At 40.1% G+C, this 25642-nt stretch overlaps 1 protein-coding gene across 4 annotated transcripts in view; it reads left to right on the forward strand.

The window, feature by feature from the left end:
* Nucleotides 1-25642, forward strand: part of GLRA2 (glycine receptor alpha 2) — a 182477-nt gene that overhangs the window by 61057 nt on the left and 95778 nt on the right. For all 4 annotated transcript variants that reach the window (XM_047765799.1, XM_047765801.1, XM_047765800.1 and 1 more), the window contains 3 exons: nucleotides 12787-12869; nucleotides 15809-15946; nucleotides 17595-17809. In XM_047765799.1, coding sequence (XP_047621755.1) covers nucleotides 12787-12869; nucleotides 15809-15946; nucleotides 17595-17809 — 436 coding nt within the window. The remainder of the gene's footprint in view (nucleotides 1-12786; nucleotides 12870-15808; nucleotides 15947-17594; nucleotides 17810-25642) is intronic.

Genomic DNA, 25642 nt, shown 5'->3' on the forward strand with positions numbered 1-25642 from the left:
AGGATTATGTTTGCTGTGAGTTTATCATAAATGGCTTTGATTATGTTCAGGAATGTTCCCTCTATACCCACTTTGGCGAGGGTCTTGATCATGAATGGATGTTGGACTTTGTCAAATGCTTTTTCTGCGTCTATTGAGATGATCATATGATTTTTGACTTTTTTTTTGTTAATGTGGTGTATGATGTTGATTGATTTGCGTATGTTGAACCATCCTTGTGAACCTGGGATGAAGCCTACCTGATCATGATGTATGATTTTTTTGATATGTTGTTGGATTTGGTTGGCTAAGATTTTGTTGAGAATTTTTGCATCTATATTCATCAAAGATATTGGCCGATAGTTTTCTTTTTTGGTGGTATCTCTGTCTGGTTTTGGAATGAGGGTGATGGTGGCATCATAGAATGTCTTTGGGAGTATTCCTTCTTCTTCAACCTTTTGAAAGAGTTTGAGGAGGATGGGCACCAGTTCCTCTTTATATGTTTGATAGAATTTGCCCATGAAGCCATCTGGTCCTGGACTTTTATTTGTAGGGAGTGATTTTATGACCTCTTCCATTTCATTTCTAGTGATCGGTCTGTTCAGTTGGTCTGTTTCTACTTGATTCAGTTTTGGCAGGCTGTAAGATTCTAGAAAATTGTCCATTTCTTCCCGATTGTCAAACTTGTTGCCATATAGTTGTTCATAGTATTCTCTTATGGTTTTTTGTATTTCTGCTGTATCTGCTGTGATTTCTCCTTTTTCATTTATAATTTTGGTTATTTGGGTTCTTTCTCTCCTCTTTTTAGTGAGTCTGGCCAGGGGTTTGTCAATTTTGTTCACCTTTTCAAAGAACCAGCTCTTGGTTTTATTAATTTTCTCTATTGTTTTTGGAGTCTCTCTTTTATTGATTTCTTCTTTGATCTTTATAATTTCCTTCCTTCTGCTGACTTTAGGACTCTTTTGTTCTTCTTTTTCTAATTCATTTAGGTGGAGGGTTAAGTTGTCCATTTGGGATCTTTCTTCTTTTTTGAGAAAGGCCTGTAGTGCTATAAATTTCCCTCTGAGCACTGCTTTCGCAGCATCCCATAGATTTTGAGCGGTTGTGTCTTCATTATCATTTGTTTCAAGGTAGTTTTTAATTTCCTTCTTGATTTCCTCATTGACCCATTGGTTTTTTAGTAGCATGTTGTTTAGTCTCCATGCAGGAGGTTTTTTCTCTTTCCTTTTCCCATGGTTGATTTCTAATTTCATGGCATTGTGGTCAGAGAAGATACTTGAGATAATTTCTATGCTCCTAAATTTATTGAGATTAGCTTTGTGTCCCAATATGTGGTCGATTCTTGAGAATGTTCCATGAGCATTTGAGAAGAATGTGTATTCTGCTTTTTTTGGATGTAGTGTCCTGAAGATATCAATGAAGTCTAACTTTTCTATTGCTTCCTTTAGGATCTCTGTTGCTTTATTGGTTTTCTGTCTAGAGGATCTGTCCATTGATGTGAGGGGGGTATTAAGGTCTCCTACTATGATTGTATTCTCATCAATATCTCCCTTTATGCCTGTTAATATTTGTTGTATGTATCTGGGTGCTCCTGTATTTGGGGCATATATGTTGATGATAGTAACATCCTCTCCTTGGATGGATCCCTTAATCATTAAGTAGTGTCCTTCTTTGTCTTTCTTTATGTCTTTTAAAGTCTGTTTTGTCTGATACGAGCGTTGCGACTCCTGCTTTTCTGTCATGTCTATTGGCGTGAAATCTTTTTCCCCACCCTTTCACTTTCAATCTATATGTATCTTTTGTCCTAAGGTGAGTTTCTTGTAGGCAGCATATTGAAGGTTTTTGCCTTTTTATCCACTCAGCCACTCTGTGTCTTTTGATTGGGGCATTCAGTCCATTGACATTTAAGGTGATAATTGATAGATGATTATTTATTGCCATTTGAACCTCGTGTTCCAGTTGATTCTATGGTTCTCCATTCTTCCTTTCTTTCTTTTTTTTTTGGTTGGATGGTCTCCTGTTATTATCTGCTTGAGTGTATTTTTTTTTTCATTTTTTGCAAATGAAATATTTGTTTTTGGCTTGTGGTTGCCCTATTTTTTAAGTATGCTAACCCCTTCCCATAATTGTGTGTTTTAGCCTGATGGTCCTGTAAGTTCAAACACTTCATTACTATATTAAAATTAAGAAGAGAAACATACAAACTAACAAACAAAAAGGGTTATTTACTTCCTAACATCCCTTGCCCACATTTTATGGTTTTGATGACTCTTTATTTTTTCTTTTTAACTTTATTTTGTTTGAAGCATGTTCATGATTAAATCTGTATGCTGGCTTATCTGAGTGACTGCTCTCTGATTGTGGTTTCCTCAGTCCTAGTTCTTCCTCTTCTTTTTTTTTTTTCTTTTTTCTTCCCTTTCCTTTTTTTCTTTTTGGTTTAGAGAAGCCCTTTCAATATTTCCTTTAACCTGGGTTTTGTGTTGCAGTATTCTTTAAGTTTTTGTTTGTTGGAAAAAGTTTTTATTTCCCCTTCTATTTTAAATGATATTCTTGCTGGATAGAGTATTCTAGGTTGCATATTTTTTCCTTTTAGCACTTTAAATATCTCTTGCCATTCCCTCCTGGCCTGTAGTGTCTCTGTAGAGAAGTCAGCTGATATTCTTATGGGGGTTCCCTTGTAGGTAACATTCTGTTTTTCTCTTGCTGCCTTTAGGATCCTCTCTTTATCACTAACTTTTGCCATTTTTATTATGATGTGTCTTGGTGTGGGCCTGTTTGGGTTCAGTTTGTTTGGGGCCCTCTGTGCTTCTTGTATCTTGAACCCACCATCCTTTAGATTTGGGAAGTTTCCAGCGATAATTTCTTCAAATATATTTTCCACCCCCTTATCTTTTTCTACTTCTTCTGGAATTCCTATTATGCATAGATTGGCCCACTTTATATTATCCCATAGGTCTCTTATATTGCTTTCCAGCTTTTGGATTCGGTTTTCTGTCTGTTGACCGGATTGAGTGATTTCCATTATTCTATCTTCCATATCACTGATTCGTTCTTCTGCGTTATTCATTCTGGTTTTTACTGCCCTTAGTTCAGTTTGCATCTCTGCAAATGAATGTTCTAGTTTTTCTTGGCTCCTCCTTATATTTTCGAGTTCCTTTCTGAGGGTATCTGCATTACTGTTCATATCTTCTCTTAATTCCTTCAGTATTTTCACTATTTCTCTTTTGAACTCCAGGTCTGTCAGACTGCAGAGATCTGTTTCATTGTTGACTGTTTTAGGTGAGTTCTCCTGTTGGTTTGACTGGGGTGGTTTCTCTGCTTCTTCATCTTGCTTGTTGTTTTCTTTCTCCTGAGGGAGTTGTACTCTCCGTTATCGGGCAGTGTTTGCCTTGTCACTGCCGTGGAATATTTCCTGAGGGCTGGCGTTGTTGGTCAATCTTTTTTGAGGCAGTGTGGCTTTTCTGGAGTGTTGATGGGGCTAACAGTGTTTCTTTGAAGCAAAGGAGGACTTCCTGAGGGCAGACAGGACTGGGAGGTCCACACCACGATGGTAGCAGATTTCACTTGGTCATGCAGAGCTTGCTCTGGTGTTTTTAGGCTGTGGGGTTCTTGCGGGGGTTGGCGGTGTTGGGCAGCTGTTCCTCAGGAGTGCAGCACCCCCTGGGGGCTGGAGCAGCTATCTGGGTCACTGAGAACCTAAGAGGCTCTTCCCTAGGGCAGCCCAACTCAGAAGGCTGGCCTGAGAAGGTAGGCAGATCTTTTCACAGTCTGGCCAAGGTTGTTGCAGCTTTTCTGGGCTGCAGGGGCTCTTCTAGGGGGCTGGTGGTGCTGAGCAGCTATTCCGCGGGAGTGGGGCACCCCCTAGGGTCTTGGACGGGTAGCAGGGCCACTGGAAACCCAAGAGGCTCCTCCCCAGGGCAGCCCGACTCAGAAAGACCGTCTGAGATCTTTTCCCAGCTTGGCCAGGCTTGTTGCAGCTTTTCTGGGCTGCAGGGCGTCCTGCCTGGAGCTGGCAGTCCTATGCAGCTGATCCACTAGGGCACCCCCTGGGGGCTTTGGTGGGTAGCAGGGCCATTGGAAACCGAAGAGGCTCCTCCCCGGGGCAGCCCGACTCAGAAAAACCGTCCGGGAATTAGGCAGATCTATTCACTGCCTGGGTAGGCTTGTTCTAGCTTTTCTGGGCTCCAGGCCTTTTCTCGGGGGCTGGTGGTGTTTGGTGCTACTCTGCGGAAGTGTAGCCCCTCCAAAGGGCAAGCAGACCTGTGCAGGAACAGCCCCTGCGGTGGTAGGCTTCAGGCAATTGTTGAGGCCAGCCCTCCTGGATGGCAGGCAGCCCCAGGTTCAGCGAGAGCATAGGGGGTGGCGGGGGTGGTGGGGGGGAATGCACTGGGAAGCACAGCTTTCAGCTAGCTAGCGGGCCTGTAAGCTTGCTGTGGCATGGGGAGTATTCTATGGGGACCCACCCCTTCTTCTCTCCCCTCCCCAGCATGGGCGCAGACCAGGCTCTTTTCCCAGGTTCCCTCTGATGCGGCTTTCCACTTCCCCGCCCCTAGAGTATTGCTCCCTTCCTCTGCGACAGCTTTGTTTTCTAGTCTCCCAGGCAGTCTCTGCCTGATCAAATGGTTTCTAGACCTCCCAAGCAGTTTCCGCTCTGCCCCGCCCCCCCCAGCCTGGGGACTATCCTCTGGAGCCTAGGTCTCGGTGCCCAGCCCCCACCCAGGCGTCCCCCAGCCCTTTCTCGGGGACTAACCTTCAGAGGCGAGGTCGCGGTGCCCAGCCCCCACCCAGGCGTCCCCCGGCCCTTTCTCGGGGACTAACCTTCGGAGGCGAGGTCTCGGTCCCCAGCCCCTACCCAGGCGTCCCCCGGCCCTTTCCCAGGGACTAACCTCTGGAGCTGAGGTCTTGGTGCCCAGCCCCCACCCAGGCGTCTCAATTTTTGGTGACTGTGCCCGTAGTTCAGATGGTCCGTTCGGTTCTTGATCGGCTTTTCCATACTCCAACTTACTGCTACACTCTTCTCTGCATCTGGAGATTCCTCCGGTTCGTTTGATCTTTCCCCCGTGTAGGTGACTTTCCAGGGTGCGGGATCCCTTTCTCCTCCGCAGTTCCCTTTCGGGAGCGCCCGTCCCACTTGGATTCACCTTCTCTCACTCTCCTCTTTTCTCCCGTTCTGCCCCGTAATGTCACGAACTTCTTGCCGTTATTGGAGTTTAGGTTCTTCTGCCAGCGATTGGTTGCTGTTCTGTGCGAATCATTTATTCTGTAGATGTGCTTTTTTTTGTTGTGTTTGTGGGAGAGGGTGAGCATGTCCCCCTACTCCTCTGCCATCTTGTCCTCTAGCTTGGGTTTTGATTCAGGATCACCAAAAGATTATTGCAATTCATACTTTCCTGACAGACCCAAAGGGCCCTCTCAGGATCTAGGTCTGTTAGGGTAGGTTATCTGCTCTATCCACTCAGCATTAGCGCTCATCTTGACCCCAAGGTAGTAATGAAAAGCCTTTTACTTGACTCAGTTCCAGTATGAATGAAATACATAATCAGAAGAGTTCTTTAAATGAGAACTTGGGAACAACTTTAGAAAGTTAAATAATAAACGCATAACTACTAGGGTAGACTCCATGAAAAGAATATACATACACATACATATATATTAATACTACTAAACTATGAGATCAAGAGATCACTGTTATTTCAAGGGTCTACTAAACGTGATGGCCAATGAATCCTTGCCCTTAATTGCCAAATGGATGTATTAGATTACAGCCCAGGTGAGTTCTGTTTAACACTAATCCCTTCTCACTGAAGACCTGGAGCTGGTCTTCCTCCATGTTCTGTCCTCCTCCCTGACCAGGACCATGAGCTTTTGTAAATTTTTAGCTGGGGTTCATCCAGTGCATGCTGCAGCCACTACCTCAACTTCCTTTGAATTTCTCGGTGGCTGACTTTCTAGTCAGAGACCAGAGACAGGGCCCTGAGTAGAGTTCCACTGCCTACCTGTGCACGTTCATGTGTGTTCATAAACATCTGGTTTGGGTTCCTCTCTGATGTACCTTCCAATCTTTTTAGCGGCTATCGCAGTTTTCTAGCCACACCTACTATGTTCTTGGATGCCAATGAACTAACCTTGCTTTCATTGCCTTGACCTTACCAGCATACCTCTCCATGATGAGCCCCCCCCCATCTTAATATTGCTGGTTCAGTCACTTAGAAACCTACTGGAGCCTAATTGTGTGGACCTGGTTTTGATTAGAAAGTCCTATTTCCCAAAGAGAGTGCTATTGCTACTGAAAAATCACAGATCCCTTTCTCAGTCCTTTCCTATTTCTCTTTCAGAACTCTCTCCTTTTAAGCCATCCCATTGACAGTAATTAATGTCCTTCCTTAGGACATGCTGAAGTAGAGCTTCTTCAAATATGATCCACATGACCAGCATCAGTGTTACCTCAAGAGCGCCTGAGAATCTGCATTCCTACCAAGTCCCAACACTGAAGGCCCAGCAGTTTGAAACCCACTGTGATAAAAGATATCTTGAACAGACTATCAGCCCAGTGGTGTCTTTTAATCCAATGACCCCATAACTCTTTCCTCTCTCTCCTCGCATGTGTGGGTTGTATTAATGATGCACATTTAACTTGACCTCTAAGTTGGCCCAGGATGATTTCACTTAAGGTCTAGGTGGCTTAAGATGACACTCTTGGTTCAATACATGATGCATCCTGTCAAATCTCCCTAATGTTACAATGTCACATGGTCCAGAAATTTCCAGCTACACCTGAGAGGAAAGAGCCTTCTTAGTTTGCTAAGAAGGTTGGCCTTATGTTCTTGGAGAAAGAGTAGACTGTGTGCTAGGATGTTGGATAACAAAGCCCTATGGTGGCAACAAGTATCTCACCTACATACCCAGGTTGCCAGAAAGTTCCTATTTTAAGGAGCACTATTATTTGCACATAAGATTTTCATCATGTTTAAGAATACAAATACACCTATAAGGGGAAATATTCTAAGCTGGGCACCTTCAATTAGCATCATAGCTATTCTGAGAGAGATAGGACTGTGGGTGATGATTGAGGCCCAGAGACTGAATTAAAGTCAAATCACTCTTTCTCTGTAAGCCTGGCCCACCACCCAGTCCCTAGATCCCTAGTCAATGATGTTGCTATTCTGGGGGGCTGCTGAGGAGGCTGGAAGAGTTTTTAAAAGGACGAGACATAGGAAGTCTGGATGCCTGCAGGAAAAATGAAAGGGGTGTCCCTGAGCAGGTACAAGGCAACTAAAGTATCTACGACCTATTCTGCCAGCTTCGCAGACAAGAGAGGATGAGAAATTCTTTATCTAAGGAGGAAACATGGTAGAATGGAAAATGATAAATAAAGTCGGGTTCAAATCTAACTTTGGTTGCTCACTGGTTTTGTGACTTTGGGGAAATGGCTTAACCTCTCTGAGCTCCAATTTGCTTATCTCAAAAAACCAAGAAAATGCTGTCTGCCCCGTGGGATGGTAGGTCATGATTGTAAAATAATGAGTGCTTGACCTATAGCAGGTGCTCACGGAGTGATTATTAATACTATCAACATCACTTGAATTTTTTTCTTATCAAGTATTTTAATCCTAACAGAACACAGTAGGTTGTCTCCTCTCTGAGATTTGGGTGGATTGCTGAGGGTTGGCAATGCGCTACATGGAGCAAGCTAAGCATGGTTCCCAACAGACCCTTGCTTCCAGAAAAACACAGAAGCATTCCCTTATCCCTTCTTCCCAAACTAGAGAGACTACTATCTCCACTAGAATTAACTGGCAATCTTTGCTTTAGGCAACAGATCATTCATAACAATTTGTAATTCCACCTGAAAATTTATTTTCTCTTTAAATAGCCTTTTCCCCCCTCAAGAATCTTTGACTGGCAATGGAGTACCTTTTTTTGTTTTTGTTTTTTTTTTAACTTTGTCTTTTTAGGGCTGCACCTGTGGCATATGGAGGTTCCCAAGCTAGAGGTCAAATTGGAGCTGTAGCTGCTGGCCTACACCACAGCCACAGCAACTAGGGATCCAAGCCACATCTGTGACCTACGCCACAGCTCACAGCAATGCTGGATCCTTAACCCACTGAGCAAGACCAGGGATCGAACCTGTGACCTCATAGATGCTAGCTAGTCAGATTCCTTTCCAATGAGCCGCAATGGAAACTCTCTGGACTACCGTTTCTGATACTGAGTCCCTTACAAACAAGTACTTGTTTCAGGAGTCAAGGAACCTTCCATCTGCCATAATGTTCTAAAGTAAATGATTAATTCACATCCTTCTGCCAATCTGAGAACAGCTCATGGCCATGGACTAAGGCTTGAAGACAGGTGGAGAGGGCTTCCTGGCTTTCTTTCAGCTTGATTTGCCTTATTTCTAGTTCAGTCTAGAAATGCCAGCAACTTACAGAAAGTCCCAGGCAAGCTCTCTGGCTTCCTTTGCTAACTAGGAACTTGGTGATACTCCCTGAGCTCTGACAACCCTCCTCTTTTCAATCCTTTGGCTTTTCTCATTTCTGAAGAATAAAAGCCTTAAGTTCTCCCAAGAGCTTGAGGATGCTGATTCTTTCACTTGTTCAACAAATATTTACTGAATACCTACTCTGAGTGCCAGGCATTATTTCAGATGATAAAAAAAAAAGAGTTCTAGCCTTCGTGGTTCTCGTATAAGGGAAGAATCTTGCCTAGGCGTGAAATAAGTAAATTTAAAAATATATTTGATTGAAAAAACATAACATCAACGGAAATAATTTACAATGTCTTCATCAATCAGTCATTGAAACTTTAAGGAAGTTATAAACCCAATAGCTGGTTTGATGAACAAGGTGAACCAAACAGGAGAAGAGTAACGAAGGGAAGAGAGATTTGCGGTAAAAAGCTGACTTCCTGTGCTTTGTCTTATTCTTTTGCCTTTAAAATGGAAATATTTGCTCAGCCTTCTTACTCTCAATAAAGCAGCAGGGCCTTTGTAAGGGAACTTCATTCCTTCCCTTGTACAAAGGGAGCAGGGGCACCCTGAATGCATGCATGTCCCCACAATAACAGTGGGGGATGTGTGATAATGCTTCAGGAAATAAGTTCTTTAACAAAAAATCCAGGGGAAGATGGGCGGCCTCAACTCACTGCCTTCAGGTGCAATGGCCTTAACATTTTAGATCATGAGGAAGAGGAGAGCAAATCCGACATGCTGTAGGCAGTATCTGCCAGGCAAAAGTTTGAGTTTCAATTAAAATACTTAATTCTGTGAGACCCACCAAAAATAGAGGGAGAGCCAAAGTAAAGGAAATCAAAAATTGTTCACATTTTACCACAATGTTGGGTGTGTCAGTCTTATTTGGTGCAATTTCTACATCTCCATACAAAATAACATCAAGCTCGTTTTCTCCTCCCAAACTCATATTTTCAAATAAAAAATAGCTTTAAGAAAAGCAGTGGTAGGGGAGTTCCCATTGTGGCTCAGCTATAAAGAACCCAACTAGTATCCATGAGGAAGCAGGTTTGATTTCTGCCCTTGCTCAGTGGGTTAAGGATCTGGCATTACTATGAGCTACGGTGTAGGTCACAGATGTGGCTTGGATCTGGCGTTGCTGTGGCTGTGGTGTAGGCCAGCGGCTACAGCTCCAGTTTGACCACTAGCCTGGGAACTTCCATATGCCATGGGTGCAGCCCTAAAAAAAAAAAAAAAAAAGGCAGTGGCAGTTACTTTTGAAGATTCTTGACAGAGAAGAGAGCACAAGGGAATATTCTAGGGTGATGTGAGTATTCCAAATCTGGATCTGGGTGCTTGTTAAACAAGTGGGTATGGATGTAAAAAGGTTTCACATTGTAACTTAAGATCTGTGCACTTTTACTGTGTTTAATTTATAATTCCGTGAAAAGGGAAAAAAATAAAAGTCTGGTCTGAGTTTTAGGCCTGCAGGTGTGTGGTAAACTAGACATCATAAATTATGGGCTCTTTGGCCCATGAAAGAACTGATTGAATCTTTACAATCACATCCCACTTGCTCTGCTGATGACATGATTTAGCAAAGTGGGGAGCTGTTAATTTGCCTCCTTGTTATTGGCACCCAGTGGTTCCAATACAAAACATCCCTGGAAAGGAAATTAGAAAGGCAAATAAGGAAGAAGGGAAATACCCGCTGAGTTCTCAGCTGAGGAAAAATTCAGAGATAGTTTCAAGCTCTTTGGGAATTTTTCTTAATGGGGTTTTTCATGCCCCTAATAGTTTTGACCCCAAGAATTCTGGGTCCCTGTAGGATTATTAGACCTGCTGTATAGGGAGAAACACTGTGTCTGAAGCCTCTTCTCCCTAAATAAATGTGAAAACTTCACTTCACAAAAGAATCACATTCAATAAGCCTATGATTAAAAATATTAGAATTGGGTTGTTTCCACTAACAAAATACAGCTGAATTCCTTATTGCATGTTTTTAAGCTGTATTCTTTTCCACTATTTTCTAATATCTCAAGAGTAAACTTTCAAAATCCTAAAGAAATGTCCAGGTTTTATGGTTTTGATTCACTTAAACTATGCACATGTGCTCTCATTATTCTTCTATGATGGACAGACCTTTGATGAAAATATTTTCCTCTTCAAAAAAAAGGAAAAAAATAGATTCTATGTTAAAAGCAATTTTAGACCCATAGATCCTTTTGATGGCTTTCCCCTCCTTAATAAAGTATCAATTTTTTTAAAAAATTTTGATTCCTAGAGATTTTCATTTTGATTCTTTTACTCTTCCCTTACTTCAAGGAGTTCATGACATTGACTTCGATAAAATAAAATCTCAAAAAATAAAGTCTTCATCATGTGAAGAAATTTAAATATCTTTAACTATATTTATATCAATATTTCTAAATGAACTCCACAACTGACAAGAGTTTGCCTGTCTAAATGTTATTTTAAGTCAGCTATTTAGAACTCAAATCTATTGTTTTTCTTTTAGAAACATGGTATTTGTGTGCTCAGAATAGCCCACAAAACTTAGGTCATTTAATAACAATGGTGAAATACTTTGTTTTTTATGTTTATGACAAAATTTTAATATAATAATAGCCAAACATGAGTGAATAAAACAGAATTTAACCACTTCAGCTTTCATCTGTTTGAAGAAAGGCATGTTTAATTACATAAAGATGGGACATCTTCAAAGTGCCTGTACTCATCAATATAGATAATGCAGAAGGAACAAAGAGTAAAAACAAAACATGAATCATCCCACCAAGCAGGAATACCTGCTCTTAATATAGTGTCATGTTTATTTCCAATCCTGAAAACATTTTTACATAATTGAGACTGCAGTGTACTGTTCTGCCTCTGGCTTTTCCCAGTCACTGTTGTATTTTAATGACTTTGAAGACTGTCAGCATGGATTCTTTGTCTATTCTCACTTCAAATCCCAAACCTTTTCTTTGAAATAACTGTTCCACTATTTTTCTGTTCTGTCTTGGCTTGTATAGACAGGATAATATGAAGCTGAGAAAGGAAAGAGGGGGGAACCAGGTGGCGAGAAGCATGACAGTCAAGGCATGTTTAGGTAACAGTTCAAGAGTCGGGGGTGAGGGGGGCAGGTCTATGGATATAAAAAATGTTTGAGAGAAAATAACAGCATTTGGAGCAGTGGGATCCCAGAACAGCAGGGATTCTAGTATTAGAGCTAAATGGTAATAAGCATCCTTTTAGCCTGCCCCACATAAGGATGCATATTTGACCAAGGATGCATGTTTATTGAGTTTAAGGTCTTGCCTAGGGGACAGAGACAGTTTGAGGCAATACTGGAAAGGGAACATGGATCTGCTCATTCTCAATCTTAAATTCCTTCCTTCAATCTCTGAGGTACAGAAACATTGAAGAACAAGAGGTGTCCTTGAGGACTAAAAAAGGAAATGGTGGAAAAGAGATGGTAGCTCAGTCAATATCCTGATACAAGGCTTGATCAGAGCTGGCTGAAGCCTGGAAAAGTCACAGAAAAGGGGAGCACAGTAGTCTCTTCAGGGTGCAGAGAAGTGAAGACTATGTACAAGCCACCATCCTCAAACTTTTTTTTTTTTAGATCAAGGATTACCTGCTCCAGATTTGTTAATATTCTAGAATGAATGCTATGATATACTGTTAACCAATTTGCATAATTGGCAAATGAAAAGGTAGTGAAGTATTTGCCCATTTGATGGAAGGAGAACCAATAGTTATCACAACCCATTAGGCTTATCACATCATTTACTATCCTTGAAGCAAAGTCCACATGTCCAAAGTATAATTCTAAAGCAGTACAAACTTGGTCTTTTGCTCTTCTTTTGGACATCAGTGTGTGCAAGAGTCCACTGTTCTTGTGAAAGTATCTCTCAGTGCTCTTCTTCTTTCAGGATTTTTTTTTTTTTTTTTGGCCATGGCATGCAGCAGCTTGACCTAGGACCTCAACTCCCAGCCCAGGGTTTGAACCCTGGGCTGATTAGGCAAAGTGGGAAATCCTAACCATTAGACCACCAGGAAACTCCCCTTTCAGTGCTGTCCTTGATTCTAGAATAAACTTGAGACCAGTGGGGAGGTGAGAGTCAGAGGGTGGAAGATGGGAAAGTGGGAGTAAGGAGCTTTATCAGAATCCTATAACATTTTAAACATTTACTACTGTTCATTTGAAAATGAGAAAGCATTATCCTGAGTGAGAGCTTAGATTTCATTATTTGAATCAGTGTCAACTTTGCTTAATGTCAAATGTGTTTTTTGTTTGTTTCTCAAGAATCAGATCTCACAAATTAAAAACTTGTTTTTATTTTTTTCTCTTTGCAAAGACTCACCTTGACCTTATCCTGTCCCATGGACTTGAAGAATTTTCCAATGGATGTCCAGACTTGTACAATGCAGCTGGAGAGTTGTAAGTCCCTACTATTGAAATGACCACCTACTTGCTTTAACCAATGACCTGGTTCTTTCAGTGTGTCATTAAGGAGGAAAAAAAAACCCCAAGACTCATTCTCTACCTACTGAACAACTCCCAAGGTTCTGACGGAAGGATAAGGAGAAGTATGTGTGCATGGCTTACCCAATAGAGCGAAGACAATTTTTATTTCCTTTCTTTTTTTCTTCCTTTTTAGGTCCACACCTGCACCATATGGAAGTTCCCAGGCTAGGGGTCAAATCGGAGCTGCAGATGCCGGCCTACACCACAGCCACAGCAACGTGGGATCCAAGCCACATCTACAACCTACAGCACAGCTCATGGCACCGCTGGATCCTTAACCCACTGAGTGGGGCCAACCTCATGGATACTAGTTGGGTTTGTTACCACTGAGCTTCAAAGTTCAATGGGAACTTTGAAGACAATTTTTCAAAGTAAAATGCCAAATAACTTGTCCTTCCTCAAAAAACAAACCTGATTTAGTAGGTTTTCCTTGAAATGAAAATGTCTCCTGGGAAAATTATTAGTCATTGAACTTCTATCATGAATCACTCCCTAGTCGGAAAATTATATTTCCTTCTGTGCTTATATAGACCTTCACCCCAAAGGAATTTTGGCAGGAAGGGATAATTGATTTGAGGATAAGACAAAGGGGTCTTAGCCAGAGGAGGATGCAATGGTGAGGAGCATGGGATGATACGGAATAAAGGCATCTCCTTCAGATGAGTAGTGGGTAGACAAAGGCCTGATGCAGGAGGCAGAGAAAATGCTACTTCTTTGTCCCCTGTATGCCCTAGCCCTGATGCCAATGAAATCTTTGACATGTGCCTTAAGTTGCTGATGCCTCCAAGGTAATGGGGTTGGCAGTCAAGAGACACGAATTTTTTTTTCTGGCTTGCTCTGTCAGTTTCTCTGTTTATAAAACACGGAGAATAATAAGTGCTACTGACCTACAGGGATGTCAGGAGATTTAATGAGGCAGGGGCAAGAACATACTTTTAACTTCTTGGTTTAGAAAAATAATAAATGTAAAAATACACGTCAACTGTTATTAAAAAAAAAAAAGAGGTGGTGACAGGGTTTCCTTCTTATCATTTAAAATCACTGTAGATTTCCCCTGAAACTTCCTACAGAAATAAACAAAATAATGAAATGTCTTTGTTTTAAGAAGTTGTCAGGGATAAAATAAGAATTTCTGATTTACAATCCATTTTATGTATTCATTTTTTTCCTATTGCCCTTCTCTTGAGAAGAAAGTTGAGAAAAACATTCTCTTACATAATGATTCCTTCTCTGTGTCTTCTCTATTGCTCCAAACTTTCCCCGGCCTCAATCCAACACTTAGTTTCTCTTTAAAACAGCAACCATAGCTGTCATCTGAGGCTCCTCCATGGCTTCAAAACTCTAATCAGTAAATATGCGGGGTCCTTGCAGGACCTGGAAGTAATGAAATCAAAGAAGCAGTGATGTGTTTACCACTAACTTTGACTGTGAAGGGTGGGAAGTGCCCTTTACTTTCCTACCCTCGTATTACCTTCTCCTTCCCCACATCTTTACCTCATCTATTTGCCTCAGGCTGGGGCTTCAGAGTGGCTGACAAGGACTATTATTATGGTGGTCAGCAAGAAGCTGGCCAGACAGAAATACGGAGTGTCTGATGAGTTGCCAGTATTTGCTGGAGATACTCAAGAAGTCCTCATACAGCATTAATGTGGAAGAGATAGGGTAGGCCATTCGCTTTGTGGACATCAATGCTTATATGAAGCCCTCTTTGTGTTTCCTTGCTTGATTTTTTTTTTTTTTGGCTTTGAATGGAAAAGGTGGTCCAAAGAAAGAGGACAATAGATTCCAATCAACTTTACCATTGATTTCTTGGTAACTTTGGTGAGGTACTATCTTGCAATAAACAAGAATAAGAATCTCTAAACTTAATAGAACAGGCTGAGGTCACTGGCCAGCTAAAACCTCACATAATAATGCTCATTCTCCTTGCACTCATTTTTGAGTTCGAATATCACAAATAAAGGAAAAGGGGACAGAACTGATATCTGAAAGAACAGTAACTTTCCATTCTGGAGTGTAAAAAGATCCAGAAGCACTTGATGTTATGATCTAGTTAGCAGGAGTTTGGCGACTAAAGGCAACTTTAGTTTACTAAACTGGTAACAATCTTACTTTGGATGGTTCAAGAGTCATATAACTATATGACTTTACATAATAGAGAATCTGTTTTGCTTCATATTAATCATTGTGATGAGTGGGACCATTTGGCAAGGCATTAACACCAATGAATATGCTTGATCTGTATATTCCGCAATTTATTCTTAGGTTATCTGCCTTTAGCCTTCCTCATTTGCTAAAGTAACTGAGGATTTGACCATAAGGACTTCAACATAAACTTTCTGAAAACAAAGCTAATAGACCCTAGGAGAGGGGCCAAGTTTTCAATGGGAAAATTTTAGGCAGGCCTGTGATTCATTCACTCTTTTTTTAAAGAATGCTGTTTCTTTGAAATACTAAGACTGGTGCCACGAACTGCATTATCTTATTGTATATCCAGACACCAGCTCTTTCAAGTAAAGAAAATCTTCAAAGGATTTTTGTTTATTTACTTGTTTGTTCTTCAGGAAGATTTAGTGAATGAAGAAGGTAGAAGAAAAATTGACTTTATAAATTCCATCCTCTCGTTACACAGAAAAAAATCATTCAGAAATAGCTTGCTGTCTTCAATTTCTTTGGCTCCAATGACATGTAGTCACCACGACGATTGTGGTTCTTTTATTAAAGATGCTCTTGAATTGACTGAGCATGTCTGCTTTCAATGATTTCCTTGCTTTTTTTTCTTTATATGGCTGGACCTTCAAGCTTTCTTTGAAAGATGCATTCACTTTTTCACTATGATCTGTTTACTCCAGTTGGGTACACGATGAATGACCTGATATTTGAGTGGTTAAGTGATGGCCCAGTTCAAGTTGCTGAAGGACTGACCCTGCCTCAGTTTATTTTGAAAGAAGAGAAGGAACTTGGCTACTGCACAAAGCACTACAACACAGGTAAGCTTCCTTTCAGCTTGAAATATATAACCCCTCACCTTCATTGATACATATTTACCAAGAAAGTGGAGCTACAAGGTGCTGTCCTGGGCTTGGCTTACAAGCCCCTCAACACCTAAGATGCCTATACCCTTTGGAATAGGTCAGTGAGCACAGCAGATAACATTTACATAACAGAGGGAGAAGCAAAGATATTGGGAATCTTCTGCTATTCTCTTTATGACCATTTCCTAGCAAGCAAGTCTGAGGAAAGATGTATAAGACCTTGTAAATGTGCAGGACATGTATAAATTCTGGCCCATTCCGGGCACCTACTCTTGACATTGGCTCCTTATGGTCAATTTGTACCCTCTGCCTCAGTGGAAGACAGGAATAACAACACAGGTCTTTTGCAAACCCAGAAATACAGCCACTGTACTCTCCAGTCCTGGAAAGGGGGCATGAAAATCAGCTGGTGGGAACTGGGCTGGTTCTCAAGCCATGCATGTTAGTACTGCTGACAGATACTTGGGGGCAGGGAAGAATCTGAGGCAGTAGCAACAAGTGGGCATCTGTGGTTACCTGGAAGATCATGCCTGCCCAGTAAGGTTAATGGCTTTTCCTATGAGTGTCCTGGTCTTTGATACTCCACACAAGCTGATCTGGAGAGGCAACTGAGACATGACGGTTTGTTCAGTGACTGCTCTAAGAGTGACTGCTAAGTAGAATGGTCCAGAAACACTTGTTTGAGGAGTCAATGCTCCCTACGACATAACTGAAACCTGATTCCAAGATGTTTTTCCTGACCAAGAAGAACACAACCCTATCTCTTATAATTGTGTGAACTAAGCCAAATGACCTTAGCGGTTTCTAAATCTAAGCCAATTAAAGAGGAAGAAAAGTGGTAAGGGGCAGGAACAGCTGTCTCTAAATAGAATGTTAAAAGTTTTAATATCTTTATATGCAATTTTTTTTATAGGCAATGTAACACTGTACACAGATTCTAGGGATATTCTAAATGTCCTCCCTCAATTACTTACGAGGTTATGAAGTTTTTACAATGACAAGGTTATATGCATGCCTTACACAAATGTATACTTTTCTCTTGCTCTTGCTAATATAAAGACAGATACACAATTATCCAAATCCTTTAGAAGCCCCATGTGAACTTTACTGCTTTGGAAGAAACGGTTGCGACTATTACACATTATATATATATATACACATATATATATATACACACACACACATATATACACTTACACATATATAATAAGCTGTATAGTAATGCTATACATATATGCCATAGGTTATATATTGTATGCTATATATTACATACTATAACCTCCACAAAATGTATTTTCTTTCCACTGGACAGTATAGAAAATTCTGAAGCTCTGTCTAAGTAATCAGGCTGCAACAAGCACAGATTTGAAAATTAAATATGCCACATGCTTTTGGTCCAGTGACTCTTTAGATCACTCATTCTTGCACTGTCATTTCCATTACTCTCTGAATTGAAAAGGAGTTGAATTGGATATGTAGGCTCAGCATTTTGTGCAATCTTTCAAATCTACCTGTAATGCTCTTTTTAGAAAAATTAAGTGGAAGGCTGGAATGGGAAAGATAAATTCAAATTGGATTTTAAATCATCATTTCCTGCTTCCAGGCAAGTTTACCTGCATCGAGGTTAAGTTTCACCTGGAACGCCAGATGGGATATTATCTGATCCAGATGTACATCCCCAGTCTGTTGATAGTCATTTTGTCCTGGGTCTCTTTTTGGATAAACATGGATGCAGCCCCCGCCAGGGTCGCATTGGGCATCACGACAGTCTTAACGATGACCACCCAGAGTTCAGGCTCCAGGGCATCTCTGCCAAAGGTAAGAAATCTCCTCACTTGACAACAAGTGATCTGAGAAGTTTGTCAAAGGTCTTAGGGGGTGGAGAATTCTGTGGAGATAGAAATGTTTGCCATCATGAGCACTGTTGGAGATGCAAATGCAATAAGGGAATGAAAAGCTGAGTTTGAGAGATTAACAGCTCTGAGGACATAGGGGATCTTCATAATCAGACCAATTAGGGGAAAGGGGAATCAGGGTTAAGAGAGAAGAGTGGAAGCAGAAGCATGTCTCAGGAATTCTAAGAAGCCCTTGAGTGTTTCTGACCTCATGTTGTTTAGGAGGCATGAAGTTTTCAGGAACTGGAGTAAGACTGATGCAACTTATATTATCAAGTATTTATTGGTGAGGCTGTTGTAATTCATGTACTAAGCAAAGTCATTTGCAGTAATAAAAGACTGAATTAAGCTCCTGTAAGTCTACACAGAAAAGCCGTATGCAGTAACTAGACATAAGAAATGAAGGTGGACTATTACAGTGTAGCAAAACAGGTATATGGACGTTTGCTATTCCTTTATTTACCTTAATGGGTAATAACACTATTTTGAGCAACATGGTTACCTAGAGAGCAACAGTAGTCATCCAAGATGGTGAAAATTCTGGCATCGTGGCAAGTTGACAGAGAAGTGTGGAGTGGATATTGGGGACAAAGAGACATTTTGTAACACCTTGAATAATCATAAAGGCTGCATAATCTATTTTTACATAGGAGATGTATACATTCACATGTGTTTTTATGCATTTATAAATATTGCTTAAGTAAGGAATGATAAATATCCTGCTAATGAAATGCCCCAGCACCCTAGAATGTGCCTATGTGTATTTCCCTGTTTCAATGGGTACGTTGAGGCATTAGCTTCAATTTTCCAAGAGTTTGAGTTCAATTTAGTATTCAGTGTTCACTGCCTCAGACTGGATTAGCAGTCCCTCCAAAACCCAGTTCCAGAAAATAATTGAGATGTAATCCTCTATCTCTGCTGGCTTGGGCTTATGTTCACTTGTGCTGCAGCGGACATGATGAGAAATGTTACATCATGTCGCACATTATCTCTTATGTTGGGAGATAAGATGACATATGGAGGAAGTCTGTGGCTATAATGGAGTTGGGATGAACAGTGGGAAAATAGGTACACAAATTTTTCAAGTTCCATGTTGCCAAAGATAAATGTTAGATTTTGTATGCCAAAAGAGGAAGGAATAGGTCTGTCTCTGATACTTTTTTACTTTTTAGAATAAAAAATAGTACAAAATACCTGTGCTGTATTTTTATTGGAATATAGATGTCAGAAATATGAAGAGTTTTTTTTCAGGTACATAATCACATATCAATATTACCTAATAGAAATTCTAACCCACTCTATGCCTCCTCCAAAACAGGTTCATTTGCTTATTTCCCATTATTGATTAGTTACTGCCATCATTCTATGCTATGCTGTTAAACCATAGAATACACAAATATATCTTACAATTTAACAGACAGTTAAAGTATTGGTGGCAAACTGCAAGCAGATAATGTCAAAACATAAGACATTTAAGCTCCAAGTACTCAATGCTATGAAGACAGTAGTCATTTATCTTCAAAATAGGAGCCTGAGTTTTCATAATGTTGTTACGCATTCTCATTAGTTACTGTGATCCTACAATGGTAGTCAAAACTATGTCTAAAAAGGAGATCGATCAAGATGGTAGGGTATGAGGATGTGGAACTCACCACAAATATATCAAAAATGCACCTACACATGGAACAATTCTTACGGAAAAGTAAATGGAACCTGGCAGAAAGACTTCTGTACAACCAAGGCTGTAAGAAAGATACATATAGAATTAGGTAGGAAAAGAAGAAAGCAGTCAGGTCAGGACCTGTGCCCCTGAGAGAGGACTCAGAGAAAAAGGGAGAATACATGAATGGACCCTTGCCTTGGGTAGTGAGCAGTGAGAACAGCACACTGGAAGCCCAGTCCTAGGGACCTATACAGGGGAGACGAGACCCCTTGGCTGGTTGGAGGACCACTGGGACTAACAGGAGGGTTATAGGCAGCCTGGACTCTGCTCCTGAGGAGCATGCATGTGCACAAGAGTTTGTGCACTGACTTGCCCCTGGGGTAGGGAAGAGAGGGTGCTTAGAGGACTGCTCCTGGAACAGAACCTGGTGAGGCAGCAGTACCTATTGTTGGTGCTTACTCAAGCATCCTATCCTATGATGGTGGTGACTCTATCACACCTCACCCCAATACAAAAAAAGAGTCCATACTGGCCCTACCTGCCCTGCATTGTGGCTCCATAAAAGGGTAGGAGCAGCAGAGACTGGGGAGAAGGGCTAAGCAGTGAGGGACAAAGGGGACTTGGGCCAGAGGCTGCATCTGAGCAGACAAAGGGAAACAATTGCTGGCACCTACACAGGCAGCACATTGGAGACAGTACAGATCTCTGCCTGTAGCCAAAATGAGCTGAGAACTCACATGAACTTCATTTGCTTCAGCAATTACCACCTCTACCTCTGGGGTGAGGTCCCAGTGCTGAGAAAAGGGAAAGCATACACTTAAAGGGAACAGAGCCAGCTTAGGCCCAACCCATTAGGGTTTCTACTACAGCAACTTGGAAGGCAATGAGGGCCAGTGAACAGAGGGGCAGTCCCACCCTACATGTGGCTACAGCTCTAGCCCCTCCATCTCCAACTCCAACTGCTACCAAGGCCATAGCTAGTAGCACACCCTGAGGGAAGACCTGACTAATGTTCATGCCAAATTTACTCTTCACCAAAGCCATTAGGCATATAGAGTCTGTGTAGGGATGTTCCCACATAAGAACACCCCTTTGAGACTAGAACAGGTAACAGTTTCAACTGAATTCATAAAAGCAAAGAAATTTAAGTAAAATAATAAAGCAGAGGAAATACTCTTACTTGAAACAGCAAGAGAAAACCACTGAAAAAATGAATAATGAAAACAGAAATAAATAATTTACTAGATAAAGAATACAAAGCATTGGTAATAAGAATGTTAACTGAACTGGGGGAAAGAATAGATGAACACAGTGAGAATGTTAACAAGGAAAAAGAAAATATAAAAAAGACCCAATTAGAAATAAAGACTTCAATAAATGAAATAAAAGAAACACACTAGAAGGAATGAGTAACAGACTAAGTGACACAGAAGAATGTCTAAGTGATCTGGAAAATAGAGTAATAGAAACCACTCAATCAGAAGAGCAAAAAGAAAAACCAGTTTTTTTTTTTTTGTCTTTTTGCCATTTCTTGGGCCGCTCCCGCGGCATATGGAGGTTCCCAGACTAGGGGTCTAATCGGAGCTGTAGCCACCCGCCTACGCCAGAGCCACAGCAATGCGGGATTCGAGCTGCGTCTGCAACCTACACCACAGCTCACGGCAACGCCGGATCGTTAACCCACTGAGCAAGGGCAGGGACCGAACCCGCAACCTCATGGTTCCTAGTTGGATTCGTTAACCACTGCGCCACGACGGGAACCCCATGGTTTTTTTATGATTTTTATTTTTTTCCCATTATACCTGGTTTACAGTGTTCTGTCAGTTTTCTACTGTACATCATGGTGATCCAGTTACACATACATGTATACATTCTTTTTCTCCCACTATCATGCTCCATCATAAGTGACCAGACATAGTTCCCAGTGCAATACAGCAGTATCTCATTGCTAATCCATTCCAAAGGCAATAGTCTGCATCTATTTACCCCAAGCACCCCATCCCACTCCTTCCCCCTCCCCCTTGGCAACCACAAGTCTATTCTCCAAATCCATGATTTTCTTTTCTGTGGAAAGGTTCTTTTGCACCATATGTTAGATTCCAGATATAAGTGATATAATATGGTATTTTTCTTTCTCTTTCTGACTTACTTTACTCAGGATGAGACTCTCTAGTTCCATCCATGTTGCTGCAAATGGCATTGTTGTGTTCTTTTTTTATGGCCGAGTAGTATTCCAATCCTCTGTTGATGGACATTTGGGTTGTTTCCATGTCTTGGCTATTGCGAATAGTGCTCCAATGAACATGCGGGAGCATGTGTCTTTGTTAAGCAGTTTTGTCCGGATATATGCCCAAGAGTGGGATTGCTGGGTATAATTTTCTAAGGTACCTCCATACTGTTCTCCATAGTGGTTGTACCAGCTTACATTACCACCAACAGTGCAGGAGGGTTCCCTTTTCTCCACAGCCCCTCCAGCACTTGTTATTTGTAGACTTACAAATGATGGCCGTTCTGACTGGTGTGAGGTGGTATCTTGTGGTAGTTTTGATTTGCATTTCTCTAATAATCAGTGATGTTGAGCATTTATAAAAACCAGTTTTAAAAAATAAGAGTGGCTTATGAGCTATCTGGCATAACATTAAGCATACCAACACTATTATAGGGGTACCAGAAGGAGAAAAGAGAGAGAAGGGGTTGAAAATGTAATTGAGGAAATTATGGCTAAAAAACTCCCAAACTTGGGGAGAAGGAAACAGTTATCCAGGTATAGGAAGCACATAGGGTTCTAAAGAAGATAAACCCAAACAAACCCACACCAAGGCATGTCATAATCAAAATAGCAAAAGTTAAAGATAAAGTGAGTTTTAAAGGCAGCAAGATAAAAAAAAAAAAAAAAGAGTCATATACAAGGGAACTCCATAAGGCTATCAGCTGATTTTTCTGTAGAAACTTAGCAGGTCAGGAGAGAGTGGCATGAAATATTCAAAGTGCTCAAAGGGGAAAACCTGCAACTCTACCCAGTAAGACTGTCATTTAGGATCAAAGGAGAGATAAAAAAACTTCTCAGAAAGCAAAACCTAAGAGTTCATCAATACTAAACCTACCTGAAAAGAAATGTTGAAGGTCTTCTCTAAGTATAAAAGAAAAAATCTATAGGAAATGGAAAATTCCAATCAGAAAGGCAAACACATAGTAAGGACTGACAATCCACAACTTAAATAAGCCACTACAAAGATTAAAAGAAAAAAAAAACTTTAAAAGCAACTATTACCACCATAAATAGTTAATGCAGATTAAAAGCTCTAATGTAGATCTTTTAAAATGTGTTTGAACTTAAATGATTACTAGTTAAAAACAAGTAGATATAATTATAGGTCAACAGATATTAACCCAATGATTACCACAAGTCAAAAACCTTAAAATAGATACACAAAAACTAAAAAGTGAGTAACATAAACATACTGCTAAAGAAAACCATCAAAGCACCAGAAATGAAAAGAAGTCAACAGAGAAAAACCATAAAACAGCCAGAAAACAAGTAATAAAAAGGTAATCAGTACATACATATCAATAATTACTTTAAATGTCAATGGACAAAATGCTCCAATCAAGACACAGGGTGGCTGATAGTATTAAAACAAAAACCAAGATCCATCTATATGCTGCCTAAGAGAGAATTCAGAACTAAAGACACACAGATTGAAAGTGGGAGAATGGGAAAAGGTGTTTTATGCAAATTCAAATGATAAGAAAGTGGGGGTTAGAAATACTCATATAAGACAAAACAGACTTTAAAACAATGGTTTTATCAAAAGACAAAGAAGGACATTATATAATGATAAAGGGATCAATACAAGAAAATATTACACTCATTAATACATATACATCCAATAAAGAGGCATCTACACATATAAAGCAAATACAGAAACAAAAGGAGAAATTGACAATAACACAATAAGAGTAGGGGGCTTTAATAAGGCTCACTTACATCAATGAACAGATCAGCCAGACAGAAAATCAATAAGGCAACAGTGGCCTTAAATTACACAATAGACCAGTTGGACTTAATAGATATCTACAGGAAATTCTATCCCCAAACAGCAGAATACACATCCTTTTCAAGGGCACATAGGAAGTCCTTCAGCAAAGATCAAAAGCTAGGCTACAAAACAAGAATCAACAAATTTGAGGAAAGAAATTATTGGAAGCTTCCTTTCTGACTACAACAGTGTAAAACTGGAACTGAATGACAGAAGGAAAAAATGAGAAAATACCTATACTATGAGAACTATAAAATGCTAATGAAGGAAACTGAAGAGAATACAAACAATGGAAAGATATCTTGTGCTCTTGGACTGGAAGATTTAATAATGGTAAAATGGTAATACTACTAAGATTTAATAATGGTAAAATGGTAATACTACTAAAACAGTCTAGAGATTTAATGCAATCCCTATCGAAATATCCATGACATTTCTGCACAGAACTAAAACTAAAATCGTAAAATTTATATGGAATCATGTAAGACCCCAATTGCCAAAGCAATCTTGTGAAAAAAGAACAAAGCTGGGACATCACCCTCCTTGACTTCAGACTATACCACAAAGCTAAAGTATTCAAAACAGCATGGCACTGGCACAAAAAACAGACACATAGATCAATAGCATATATTAGAGAGCAGCAATAAACCCACACACCTATGGTTAATTAATCTATGACAAAGGAAGCAAGAAAATACAATGGAGAAACGATAGTCTCTTCAATAAGTGGTGCTGAGAAAACTTGACAGCTACATGTGAAAGATTGAGATTAGAACATTTCATCACATCATATATAAAAATAAACTTGAAAGTCCTAAATTTAAGACCTGAAACCATAAAACTCCCAGAAGAGAACTCTTTGACATAAATCATAGCAATAGATTTTTGGATCTGTTTCCTAAAGCAAAAGAAAAGAAAAATGAATAAATAGGATCCGATTAAACTTTAAGCTTTTGCACAACAAAGGAAACCACTGACAAATTCAAAGACCACTCACTCAATAGGGTAAAAAATTTGCAAATGATATAACCAACAAGAGATTAAAGTCCAAAATATATAAACAGCTCATACAACTCAATAACAACAACAACAACAAAAAAAACAAGAACCCAGTCAAAAAATAGGCAAAAGACTTGAATAGATATTTTTCCAAAGAGGAAAGGCATATGGCCACCAGACACATGAAAAGTTGCTCAATGTCACTAATCATCAGGGAAACGCAAATCAAAACCACAATGAGATATTGCCTCATACTTATCAGAATGACCATCATCAAAAAGTCGACAAACAACAAATGCTGGCAAAGATGTAGGGAAAAAGAAATCCTTGTACATTGTTGGTGGGAATGTAACTTGGTGCAGCCATTAGGGAAAACAAAAACCATAAGGAGGACCCTCAAAAAACTAAAAATAGACTACCATATGATCCAGCAATTCCATTCCTGGGTGTGTATCCAGAAAGAAAATGAAAATACTAATTTGAAAAGATACATGCATCCCAATGTTCATAGCAGCACTATTTATAATAAACAAGATATGGAAGCAACCCAAGTGTCCATCAACAGATGAATGGATAAAATGCTGTGTGCTGTATACACACACATAAACATATGCAATGGAATATCACTCGGCCATATAAAAGAATGAAGTTCTGCCATCTGCAGAAATGTGGATGGATCTAGAGAATGTTATGCCTAAATAAGTCAGAGAAAGACATGCTATATGATGTCACTTTTATGCAGAATCTTAAAATGAACGTATATAGCAAAACAGAAATAGTTTCACAGATACAGAGAAAAAACAGTGGTTACCAGTGGGAAGAGGAAAGTGGGTGGGAGAAGACAGAGGTAGGGAATTAAGAGATACAAACTACTGTGTATAAAAATAGATAAGCAACAAGCATAGGGAATTATAGCCATTATTTTGTTATTACTATTAATGAAGTATAATCTACAGAAATAGTCACTATGCTATACACTTGAAACTAACACAGTATTGTAAATCAACTATACTTCAAATAAAAAAAAAAAAACTATTCCTAAATACATGATCAC

The sequence above is a fragment of the Phacochoerus africanus genome, chromosome X (genome assembly GCF_016906955.1).
Source record: "Phacochoerus africanus isolate WHEZ1 chromosome X, ROS_Pafr_v1, whole genome shotgun sequence".
NCBI lineage: Eukaryota > Metazoa > Chordata > Mammalia > Artiodactyla > Suidae > Phacochoerus > Phacochoerus africanus.